Source organism: Hippocampus guttulatus, chromosome 9, assembly GCF_054856545.1.
Source record: "Hippocampus guttulatus isolate MCC_2025c chromosome 9, RoL_Hgut_1.0, whole genome shotgun sequence".
NCBI classification, from domain to species: Eukaryota; Metazoa; Chordata; class Actinopteri; order Syngnathiformes; family Syngnathidae; genus Hippocampus; species Hippocampus guttulatus.
This window is the reverse complement of record NC_141269.1, coordinates 7,808,126-7,820,269: the sequence shown is the minus strand read 5'-3', so window position 1 is coordinate 7,820,269 and position 12,144 is coordinate 7,808,126. Positions and strand designations below refer to the sequence as shown.

The following is a 12,144-nucleotide window of genomic DNA, read 5'->3' as shown; positions in this document are numbered from 1 at the left end:
TTTTTATTAATAAAAACGGTCTCAAGGAATATTCAGTAGTTGCTATTCTCTTTCATGCACATGTATTCATCTTTAATCGAATATTTGAGCCATCACAACTGCAGGTGGCAGTAGTGCGTCAAAAAGAGAGTTTGTTCTGCTGGGAAAAAAAAATAAGTTGGGCAAAACTCAAACGTTTTACTTCCACGACTTTTTGGTGTCGCTTCCAGTCGTCGGTATCGGTATGTAACTCTTTTGTAAAATAAACTCGCGTGAACTGCTAAGTCGAGTGTGAAAGGGTGAATGATTAGTTCGACCGAAACGGAAGAACTATATTCGACGTAAAGGCGCCATGTTCAAAATGCTACAAGGCTACTTTTTGACATTTTGTCTTTTTCGTCGTGACGAACAAACTGAAACACACCAGAAAGTGTCTACACAATGTTTCGTTTAGTCATGAAGCGAGCTCTCAAACACGAGGTAAGGGCGTTAGTGTTGTCTGTCAAATGTATCTATCAATCTGTAATTAATCTAACTTCAGTATCAATAAATGTATCTAACCTACAGCAGGACGGCAGAAAAAGGAGCAGGTGTATGCAGACAGAGCGGTAGATGCCCCTTCTTCAGTGTGAAGCCGATATGTTGGCAACGGGAGATAAGGTGCCAAAGACTTCATCATTCCTGCAGTCACGTGTATCATCCGAGCAAACTCAGCACAGCCTTTTGCGGGACATCCAAGCATCCAATTCAGCATTCCCAGTCCAAGGTGTGTTTGGAACACTGCAGAGGAAAGCCAGAGAGAGGCTACCAGATTCTGGAATGACAGGTGCAAATCAATTAGTTTATTCTCTGTACCCCTTATTCTCACTCGAGTCACTCGTGTGCTGGAGCCTATCCAAGCTGACATTGGGCGAGTGGCGCAGCTGGTTGCCAACCACCTGCAAACAGTTTTTGTTGGCACTCACACGTGTACCTGGGCGTACCTGCTCCACACACTGGTCCTGCCGTGTCTTCTCACCCCGCCAGTCTAAACGTGAAACAGGCCGGTAATGGTACACTGCGAACGATCTCCCATCATTTTTTTAAAATGCACGCCAAAAAAATGTCAGTCAAATTAAACACATGCTAATTGGTGCCGTGAAAAGTAATTAAAGCCGGAGATTTTCATGAATTTGTTAAACTCCCCTGGACGGCGGGACAGGGTTTAAAACATGTCCGGGCAAAAGAGGGTGTTTGGTCACCCTAACCCCGCTATTTGTTGATGAAGTAGACATGTGGCTAAAGCGTATCACTGTTCAACTTCCTGTCCCATCCTTAATATGTTCCATCCGGGAACTCTGTACACCCGTACCCTAAAGATTCCTGAATGTTCTGTACAGAAAAATCCGAATCTGAATACATTTGCTGTTACACATATTACATAGTTCTCCCTGCATTTGACTGAAATTATCGAACAAGTTTTGAATAGAAGTCAAGGAACAATGGTGGCAAACTTTCGGCCACAGGAAGTGATCTGGAGGGCCTGAGTTTGACCTCTAATTTGGTGCACGGGATCCCGTTTACAATGTGATGCTATCTGCATCTTTCTTTATCTCTTAAAGGGACAAAGCACTTGGATTTGAAGAAGAAACAGGACGGCTCCGAGAAGGCCTCCAAAAGCCTGAGGTCTAATATCTTCCCTGCAGAGACAGCTAATTCCATCCTCTCAACACAGTTTTCGGTCGAAACGCGTCCCAAAGCGAGCAGGTTGAGCCGCACTCGGAGACTTAAGCAGCAGGTTGCGAATGGAAGCGGGAGAATTATTTGCACAGATCATGACGAAAAGCTTGAAACTATGCGAAAAGGTATACATTCTGATTATTGCTTCCAAAGCTCGCATTTGTGTGCTATTCAGTAATGTGTGCTCTAGTGTCCAGTTGGGAGGATGTGCTGTGGACAGACAAGTACAGTCCTCAATGTGCAAGTGAACTTATTGGCAATATCCTCCAAGTGAGCAAACTGCACAGGTAAGCGCTCATAAACGACAGACACACTTTCAACTAATGTTGATTTAAGCATCTTTTTCAGTTGGTTGACAATGTGGAAACGGTGGATCAACTGCAATGAAAATAGGATAATGGAACAAATAAAAAATGAAGAAAAGAGCAGAGGAAACATTAGTACTCAAGGTAAGGTAGGGCTTCCCATAGAAGGAATGAAAATATTAATAATCGGTTCCTGTTGTTAAACCGTTACTAGCATAAAACCTTGAATAAACTGTTTATCAAAATTTTTTACATTCCTAATTCCAAACTTATTTTGACACTAAAATAATACATTAAACCTTCACACTGACCAAAATGAAGCATTATTTTCTTCAAAATTGTTTTTTTTGGGCGATTAGAACTTTGTATTACTACTGCATTGTGATGTGGATTTATTGTCCGCTCACATTTTTGGGGTCAAAAAAAGATTGAAAGGTGTAATTTGTAGTGTAATGTCAACTAAAATGTCTCACGCGTAATTTGAATGCAGATTCGTGGGATTGTGGAGACTTCCAGGGTGAGGTTGGCTCCGTGGACAACCATGAGAAGCCGCCGTGCAACACCATGCTGATCACGGGTCCTTCAGGCGTGGGCAAGACTGCATCAGTGTACGCCTGCGCTCAGGAGCTCGGCTTCAAGGTAACAATACGCAAAGTCTTCATCAAGAAAACTCTTGTTTCAATTTACTTTTCTCGTATGGACTGACAGGTGTTTGAAGTGAATTCTTCCTCCCAACGTAATGGGCGCCAGCTTCTGTATCAGCTGAAAGAAGCGACCCAGTCCCACCTGGTAGAGACGGCCGGGAAGGACCCACTGAGACCGGCCTACTTTCACAACTACGGCACCAGAGGCTGCTCCTCTAAAAGTCAACATTTAGATGGTAGGACTACGACCTAGGAAAATCGTAGTACTTTTTTTTTTTTCCTGCTGTCCGTCCATCCATTTTGTGAAGCACTTTTCCTCATAAGGCTTGCTGGCGGGCATACCCTGGAGTGGTCTCCAGTCAGTCGCAGGGCACGTATAGACAAACCTGAGAATTTACATTGGCAAGAGTCCCATAATATTAAAAAATAAAATAAAATCCTCTCTAAAATTGGTTATCGGCAGTTAAAATGTATAAATGGCTTTCCATAATATCTTTAATTGCTTTATTTAATTTGATAAATTGTGAATAGATTTTTTTGAAAATCATACAATAAAAAGCTGTAAAATAAACACGTTACTTGTTTTCATTGGTTAATTACACTATCATCAATAAAACAAACATGAGAATCATTTTATTGTTAAACAACTTTATATATGCATTTAAACTACCCCCCCCCCCCTCCCCAATGTAGAAATGATCTGGCCCATCAGTCCTTTTTCAAAAATCAAACATTTGCCCACCACTCCTCTACAACTAAAGTGGAACCATTAAACCAGCAGATGGCTCATGTCCCCATAATTATTCATTTTGCATCGAAGGCCCCTGTCTTCCTGCGTGGGTTTAATTTGCATTCTTTACTCTAGGAGGCAAATTGGCACCCCCCAAAAAAATGGCCCCCAGCTCAAGAAAGCAGACCCCTGGCCGCCGCAGATGCACAGGAAAGGAGAGTCCAGCTGCTGTCACTCTGACAAACTTCTTTAAGATGAAGGCCAAAGCAGATCACCTGTGCAATCTGTCGCCGGCAGAGACACCGCATGTCAAACTGGAACTTGGGCCTGAGCATCAAGCGAGACCGCAGAACAAAAAAGGAGCCACGTCGCTAATCCTGTTTGAGGAGGTGGGACAGTCACGCCGGAATATCTTATTTATTGTACATTTAAATGTTTCCTCTACTCCGTCCGTCTCTTATAGGTTGATGTCATATTTGAAGAGGATGTCGGTTTCTTGGCAGCCGTCAAGACTTTCATGATGACGACAAAGAGGCCAGTTGTTCTTACCACTAACGGTAAGTAAAAACAGATCAAAGGACAATGATTTCCTCTCCGTCCCACACTCTCATCATACAAAGTACCTCATGCCTCATGGATCCCGAAAGTAGCCTGCGAACAAACATAGACGATATATGAAACGTACATATACATTAGCATATGGTTTTATGTTTTTCTTTAACAATGTTTTTTAGTTTTCAAGTTAAACGGACTTAGAATGAAACCAGTAATGTGCCAATATAGACAAACGACTTCTTCTGCCTTTTTTTAATGCTTTTGGAGACAGAGAGCAATTACTGGCACCATGAGCTTGTATATTTAACTCTGGAAATTATGTTGCGAGCAGGAGATGATTGGAGAACTGAGTATTTGTGAGAATGCCGAAACTCGCATTTCATTACTATGCATGCTTTTTATTTCATCCTTAGATCCTACATTCAGAGAGCGATTCAGCAGCAGCTTGGAAGAAATTGTTTTTAAGACGCCATCAGCTGTGAGATCCGGCTGCTGCGTACTTTTTTTTTTTTTTTAACCCATGCTCATGTCGACCGCCTTTTCACGCACGTTGCCTCACGACAGGTGAACGTCTGCAGCTACCTGCAGCTTCTATGTTTGGCCGAGGGCGTGAAAATGGAGATTGACGACGTGAGAAGCCTCGTCACGCTCGCCAGGGGTGACGTCAGACGTTGTCTCCTCCAGCTCCAGTTGTGGGTGAAAAGTGTTCAAGGTTGTCGTGCTTCTCTCGGGATACACTAAAGCCACAACATTTGACTGCTGAAAGCAATCGTTTGTGTGTGTCGTGTGTGTTTGGAAGGCATCACTGTAGAAGGGGATCATCCCAGACTTCCCCAACCTAGTGCAGGCTGCACTGCGAGCATGCTGGGTCTTCATCCTGTGAGTCAAAACCATCTGCTGAACCTTCTGAAGGTAATGTTACACACATTGGAAAAATGAATCAGGTCAAATACAAATTCAAATTAAGATTCTGCCTTTCCAAAATAATTATCCTCCCTTATGTCTTTATTTTTATTTCTAATGTACATTACATGCACATGTCGTGACATATTTTTTTCAAATCAGTGTCTCTTTCGGTTATCCGATTCCTTGCCTTTTCTTTTTCCTCATGTACAGAGTGTCCATATGGTCTTTTTACCATTTCAAAAATGTATTAAAAATGCAATTGATTCGATATTTTATTCAGATTTGTTCTATTGTATTCAGCGTTTATGAAAGTTTTTTTTTTTTTAAACATCCATTAGTTGCACGAAGCACATCCAGACGATACTCGATTTCTTGCCATTTTCGCTGTAGCATAGCCTCATCAATTGTTGCAATGGCATCAGTAATCCTTTGCTTTAGGTCAGTAATGTCCTTAATCTTTGTTCGATGCACGATATCTTTATTAAAAGAGGTAAAAATAAATAAACGCTGAATACAATAGAACAAATCTGAATAAAATATCTAATCAATTGCATTTTTAATAACCTTTTGAAATGGTAAAGATACTTTATGGACACCCTGTATATTACTTGCAAGAACACGAGAGAAAAATGGAGTCATGTCACGTCAACCATTGATCCATTTTCTTGCTCTTGAGCCTGTTGGGGGTCACGGAGAGTTGAAGCCCGGACTGGTCGACAGTCAATTCTCGAGTGAACCCCGACGCTGTCAGTGACGTCACATCAATCTTGTAGTGTAAAGCCAGCCTGGGTAGAAACGGTAGTTCTTCATCTTTGTGAAGGAAGAATTTGAATTCACTTCAAATATTGTATTTAGTGGCATTGTGCAGGTGTACAAACTACGGCTATTATTTGAACCATCAATTACCAGTGAGGATTAATTTCTGTGCGATTCTTCAGAATCTGTCGACTGAAGCTGACGTGAACAAGCTGGTAGAGAGCTGGAGAAGAGATGTTCCTCTGCTGTACACCAACTTGGAGATGCTTATACCCATGAGGTCCCACCAGCAAACTCCAGTGCTCCGGTCTAAGCTGGCGGCAGCAGACATCAACCCAGTGAGGGATGGATTTGGGTTTCGCAGCATGATGGGAACCGGATCCCATTTGACACGCAGATCAGAAAGATGCTCCCGCTCTCGGAAGACAACGCTACATCACAGGACTGAACAAGGCGCCGCCAATGTAGACTTGAAATGTTTGAATGGTCTGGCTGACTTTTTTGACGTCATGTCGTACATCGACGCCACGGTCGCAACAACAGAAGCGCTCGATCCGGTGACATGCACCTGGGACTTTGTCTGGACTGGAGCTGACATTAAAGACGGTTTATTAGATGAAACGAGCGAGGAGGAAGTGCGGAGTCACAGCCGGGAGAGACTCTTGGAAATTCGGGCAACTGCGGAGGCTTTGGGGTGTCGCGGGTGTTGGAGTCACATGTCGGACGTTGGAACTGAAGCACAGATGCGCAGAGCGGAACTTGGACAAACACACCTCACTCGTCAACCTCCAGCTGACCCAATGTGAGTGTTCTGTTTTTCAACGTCACACACACGCGACTACTTGTGAAAGAGAGTGGGCCGTCCTGTTTTTACATGAAAAGAACGACTGTATAAAAGTTGCCCTTTTTTCGCCCTTTAAGGGACAGCGGTTACTTTAGTGGACAGCTTATCATGTTATCAAGTTACAGGGTGCATGAAAGGGTGAAAGTTAGTCAGTTCTTCACTGCGTCTTTGCCATTTTTATGTCATTCGGTCCCCCTGGCGTGTGTACCTTATGAAGTGGTCAGCGAGTGTAGGACATGTGCTTTTTATCCACAGCATGTGCTATAGGAGGTACAAGATGAGCCAAGCGGTGCTGAGCAGTCAGCACTTTGGCCTGCTGGGAAACAGGCAGGCTGTATGCGTTGATTACCTACCAGCCCTCCGCTCCATCAGTCGCTCTACAAGGCAGCAAGAGGACGAGCCGTCCCGGTGAGCAAACAATCAACAGCTTCAATAGTTTCAGATTTGATTGTTTTCATTGAAATGACTCTTGATTGGTCAAGATCACAATGACTGAAAAGGTTAGGGAATTGGAACGACCTGGTGTCTGCAAAAATGGGAACCTCTACTCTTCAGTCAGTGACAGAAAATGCTGTCGTAGAATTGGATAATTATTTTTAACACGTGTAGAGATTCAAAAAGTGCTGTCAAATTCCGTATAATTAACTTTGCAGATCAGTAAATAATCATACCTGCTCATGTTTTGCTAATGTTTTTTAAAATAAATGTTCATTTCTCCTCCTACATAGGTGTGTGAACTACCTCCGAAGTTTACACCTGGGCCTCTCCAAGTCAACACTCCAACTCCTGGCCCAAGATTTCTCCAGTTCTAATTTGACAGCCTAAAAAAAAAACACACCCAAAAAAAATTCACTATTTATTTTCCACTCGAAACTGTCAAAATTCATGTTGAGACAGCTGCTGGAATTATGTGCAACCCTGAATCCTAAATAAATTTTTTTTAACTGTTCAAGCACTGAGATCACTTTCCTTTATTGCACAATGTACAAAGTAGACACACACACATACAAAAAAGCAAAACAATTTCTGGTGTGCACAGGATGATCAAGACATTATTACCGGTAGGTTAAAATAAAGTAGTCAAAGATCAAAATTCCAGCATGCTTAATTTCCGGTTGTCACACTCCGGTTTTAACTGGTCGTTTTGGGGGTTGATTCTGTGTCGTGGAAATGTACCACGTTTGGCTTTCATTACTACATGTCTACCAGCGGTAGAGCTGCATGAGATGAAGTGAGAGCTACTCCGGGTGTTGCCAAGGCCGTCCAAGTGACTGGGAAAAAAAATTAACAATGAACAACAACTCTTTTGACTTTTTGTGGTGTTATTAAACACTTCTGGAGACGGAAGTCCCTCGAGTCCAAACTGCAAATGAATGCCGTGTGCATTCAAAGCACTGCTGGCACATTGAACCATATACATGCTCATCCATCCAACCTCAACAACAAAGCAGGTGCCCATAAAGGGGAAAGCAAATCCAAAATTTTTCCGACATAGTCCGATCATAAAATAATTACAATATTTTGTTGCCTGATTTCACACTCTAGAGCCCCAACTAATGTTATACAGTACAAGTAATTAAATTCACATCTTATAATAAATTCAAATGCGGGCAACTTGTGACCAGTTAGCTATATCCAGATGCAAGAACACTTTTTTTTCTTAGAAATAAATATTCGGCCCCAAAACAAATAGCCACAAAAAGCACAGTATATAATAAATGTTTTCAGCGTCATGATTTTTTTTTTTAGTTTAACCGTCTGAGGACAAAAACTAAAATGTCCCCTGATATGAATGTTTCCACACCCCAGTTAAAATGGTTTGTATCCTTGAAGTTGAGCAGGAAGAAAAAAAGTTTGACCGCCAAAAGGTTGACCGCCAATGTGTTTTTGTGTGCATTGCCAGATCAGCGGCGGCTAAGCAGAGGATTCACTAAGCAGCTCATAAAAAGCCACGGCCTGCAGCAGAGCGTCGCAGAGCTCCTCTCCTCCGCCGCTTCTGCTGCTCATCTGGAACCAGTTCCTGTATTTGACCAGTAGCTCCGGCGGGAAGTTTATCCGCGGCATCTTCTGCGTCACAGACTCCGTCATCAACCGCCGCACTATCTGCGCCCCACTTGTCCGCGACTCGCCCACCATGAGTCCAAAGTGGCGTCCCACGGCGGTGCGCATCATGTTCAGAACTCTGTGACGAGAGGTTGCTACTTTAGGTGTCGGCATTCTCAAAAAGCCAAGCTCCAAGCAAAAGTGCCAAACCTGGGAGGAATGTTGGTGTCCTGTGGGAAGTTTCTGGGTTCCAGGAGTGCAAATAACATGGCCTCCACCGTCCTCATGTGCGCCATGACTGGGAAAAGAGCTGTGTTCTGCACTGAGATGGATGGCTTCTCGATGATGTAGAAGTCCGCCGAAGGGAGGAGGGACACTACTGCTGACACCTGATGATCACAAAAACACAACTTTCACACCTCAAGGTAAGTCACTGATTAAATTCATGGGTGGTGGTTAAGAACCAGACTCACATCGTGTAAGTAAGCTGATGCCATGTAGGTGCCCTTCAGGAAGTTTGGACAATCGAGATACTGCCACTCCATGACGGTCATCCCTCGGCCCATGTGTGCCCACGCTATTCGATTAGTGGCGCACACGAGTGAAACGATGGAATTGGCATCCTGGATTAAACAATAAGATCACGAGACAAAGGTGATGCCAAAAAATGGATCAATAACATTTTGCCCTTGCAAGGCTTCAAACACTATGTTGTCAGAAGTGGCTTACGGTATTAAGCTTAGGGTGTTATCAAGAGGTTGCAAATGAGAGACTGGAAGAGTCACAGAAAGGCAAAGAAAATATCCCGTACTTTTTTCTGAGTAGTGTAAATCAATTATATTTATTATAATCAGTTTTCGAATTACTGGTAATCAATAATTATTTTTGATAACTGGTTCATTGTTTAGAGATCCATTTGTTAAAACTCTCAGAATTTCATCTTGAGCAGAAAGTAGATTTCTGTAGACTGATTAGCTTTGCAAACCTTTATTGTGCCAAGGCAAAAATGTTACATTCTAAAATGAAATGTGATGTTACATCAAGAAGCGGGGTGTTTTAAGTGTGCCTTTACATCCGCATACCGGTAGGTGTCTCGAGAATTACCTCAATGTTGTCAATGAACAACAGACTCTTGCAAAGACATGGTAATATAATCTGGATTTCCCCAACTTGTTTAAAAACATAGTTTACACATCATACTTTGAAGAAAGTAATGAAATTCTACATATTTGTGGCATTTAGCAAACAGGACTACTTTCTGATTTGCCTTTAACAGGAAAATCATCGCCTGATTTCATGTCACACAAGCGAAAGAAAAACGCCTATATATAAAAATTTATTTATTTATCTCCCCCCCCCCCCCCCCCCCCCCCCAAATAGGCCATGTCAACCTTTGGTTTGGTTTCACAGTCGTCATGGGGGAACCAGGACTATATTGTGGCCATGGCAAAAATGAGTTGAACACACCTGTAAAGTGCTTACCTCCAGCCAGGACCTGTCCACCTCAGGCCTGATAAACTTGGCCAGCTGAATGCGCACCTTCTTCTTCTTCACCGGGTTGAGGATGGACTCGAACACCACGACGGCGCTCTTGTGCTTTAGTAGCGGCACGTTAACCACACTCTCCAGTGTCTTAAAGGGTCCGTGTTTGCTCCGGTAGTCCACTATGTTGACAGATTTACGCCCTCGGAGGAGCTTGACGCCCGCCAGCTCAGTGAGCGAGGCGTTGTTGAGCAGCATCAGGATGGCGTCACGCTGCTCGGAGGTGTAGCAGGCATCTAGAGGAGCGGTGTGCTCATCGTTGTTGTCCTCCTCTTCACAGGGGGTAGAGATGGTGGTGTTGAGGCTCTCGATTCCCGCCACTGGGATTCTGCTCCTCCAGCAGCATGTGCACTGGAGGTAACGCAGCTCCATATCAGAGGACAAACCTGGTCGAGGGCGGCGGAACAAGCTGGAGTCACCAGCATACTGACCTACACAGTTGACACAAATTATTTATTCATATCAGTGTTGGTAAGTACAAATACTAAGATATATTTTTCAGGTGTTTGTTTGACTTTGATCTTTTTATACAACAACTTTTTTCGAGTTCCCAAAGTTTAAAAACGGTTATCTGTACTTTGTAATCCTGACTATGTTCAAATCATTTTTGTTCCAACCTCTGTGGATGACGATATGATGTAAATTAAGATAAGAAAACCTTTTTTGTCCCACAATGGAGAAATTTACAATCTACAGCAGCAAAAATGAAGGGGGCCGGGGGGGGGGGGGGGGTAGAAAAAGTATTGCATGCACAAAATAAATGTTTCAGAAAAATGAACTGTACGCAGTACAGAGTGGTGGTAAAGTCAACAGCCGTTGCGATTCGCATTGTTCGATTGTAGTCTTGGGGATTCATTCAAAACGGGAACTGAAGGGACATTGAGGATGGTGAACTAGGGAGCATGAATGATGCCACAACAGAGCAGGAGAAGCAAGATATTCCTCATAGGTGCTAAGAATGATTGAAATACGATATCTCGTGCCAGCCTAAAAACCAACGGCTTTTGGCATTGAAAAATTAAAAAAACATACTGGTATGGTGTACTTTTTTTCACTTGTCAATTTCTATTTTTTTTTTCGTTCACGACAGAACACGTTGTTTTGATGGCATGAACGCCTGATCCAAACAGCGAGTACTTTTACCACCTCTGCTATTTATTTACAAGATCAGGTTGTTCATTTCACATTGGATCATTTTAGAAGACAGCGAGCAAATATAAGGGTTTCAAAAGTTTTGACACGCAAGCCACTTTTGTGTATAAACCAACAAAATATCCACGCACTGCAATCAAATAACGAAATGGAACAGTACTTACGACTATGGGCAACAGACGACAAAACTCGCCTGGCGACCCACATGTTCACCAATAAATCTTTCTTATCGTATTAATCGCTCAATTGTGACATCGGATAAATATTTCGTTGTTGTCCGTTGCGTTAAAATGTCCGGTTTAAACAACAGCATCACGTGAAGTTCCGGAGATGTCTTTATCCATCACACTGCCCTCTAACGGTTGTTTTCGTCATTAAAAAAACAGCATACCAGTGACCCAAGTGACGATAAATTTATTGCTATAACTCAACCCTTTATCCAAGATGAAAGCATGCAGTTTTTTTGCTTATCATTTTCATTATGCCGATTAAACATTCATTTGCAACGTCATGAAATAATTAAGTGGGGCTCAGCCACTCAGGCTGAAAATAACCTTTGACCCCCCCCCCCCTTTTCTTTTTTGGGTCCCGGTGTAGTGCCATCCCTCATGACAGGACACTGCTTTTTAGACCACTTAAAACAAACAATGTAAACATGTCATTTTGTTTAAATTTGAGATTAGATTCAATATCATTCTAAGGCAAAATTCTGACATAAAACTCCAACTACATGTACATAATCTACCATTTACAGTAAAACCTTGGAAACCTGATCCCGCTTTTGTAGAACACGGTAACCGCTCTCACTTCCTTTCTCTGTTTTTTCCACACCTCGCTGTTTGTGTGCAGAACAATAAACGTCATGATGCTGAGCGGCAAAGAGGAAACACTTGGCCACCACAGTGCACTGAAAGGAAAATATATTATTTCACCTGCCCGCTGTGTGTTCTGTCTGTGCATATAGTATGC

At 42.7% G+C, this 12,144-nt stretch overlaps 2 protein-coding genes across 3 annotated transcripts; one reads left to right on the top strand and one right to left on the bottom strand.

The window, feature by feature from the left end:
* Positions 1–153: 153 nt before the first annotated feature.
* Positions 154–7,386, top strand: atad5b (ATPase family AAA domain containing 5b). The gene is made up of 15 exons (XM_086120679.1): positions 154–459; positions 547–805; positions 1,581–1,823; positions 1,889–1,985; positions 2,047–2,147; positions 2,494–2,642; positions 2,712–2,883; positions 3,675–3,766; positions 3,841–3,934; positions 4,346–4,410; positions 4,497–4,644; positions 4,732–4,844; positions 5,777–6,396; positions 6,694–6,846; positions 7,167–7,386. The coding sequence occupies exons 2-15, from the start codon at positions 592–594 to the stop codon at positions 7,261–7,263; spliced, it is 2,358 nt and encodes a 785-aa protein (XP_085976805.1). The 5' UTR covers positions 154–459; positions 547–591; the 3' UTR covers positions 7,264–7,386.
* Positions 7,387–7,394: 8 nt separating this feature from the next.
* On the bottom strand, positions 7,395–11,466 carry tefm (transcription elongation factor, mitochondrial). 2 transcript variants are annotated; one of them, XM_086120680.1, is made up of 5 exons: positions 11,340–11,466; positions 9,949–10,454; positions 8,955–9,104; positions 8,692–8,870; positions 7,395–8,620 (listed from the first exon to the last, which is right to left on the bottom strand). In XM_086120680.1, exons 1-5 carry the CDS (start codon positions 11,380–11,382, stop codon positions 8,353–8,355), a joined length of 1,146 nt encoding a protein of 381 aa, XP_085976806.1. In that variant the 5' UTR covers positions 11,383–11,466; the 3' UTR covers positions 7,395–8,352. The 2 variants fall into 2 exon arrangements, with proteins under 2 accessions (XP_085976806.1, XP_085976807.1); XM_086120681.1 differs by having other exon boundaries at positions 9,964–10,454.
* Between the last annotated feature and the right edge of the window lie 678 nt (positions 11,467–12,144).

Bases quoted from the DNA above. Each gene is read 5' to 3' on its own strand.
- atad5b (XM_086120679.1), top strand. From the start codon at position 592: ATGCCCCTTCTTCAGTGTGAAGCCGATATGTTGGCAACGGGAGATAAG. The intron at 4,411-4,496 runs GTGAGATCCGGC...GCCTCACGACAG, and splicing joins TTTTTAAGACGCCATCAGCT to GTGAACGTCTGCAGCTACCT. The intron at 6,397-6,693 runs GTGAGTGTTCTG...TTTTATCCACAG, and splicing joins CAACCTCCAGCTGACCCAAT to CATGTGCTATAGGAGGTACA.
- tefm (XM_086120680.1), bottom strand. From the start codon at position 11,382: ATGTGGGTCGCCAGGCGAGTTTTGTCGTCTGTTGCCCATAGTC. The intron at 10,455-11,339 runs GTAAGTACTGTT...TCAACTGTGTAG, and splicing joins GTCGTCTGTTGCCCATAGTC to GTCAGTATGCTGGTGACTCC. The intron at 8,871-8,954 runs GTGAGTCTGGTT...TGTGATCATCAG, and splicing joins CATCAGCTTACTTACACGAT to GTGTCAGCAGTAGTGTCCCT.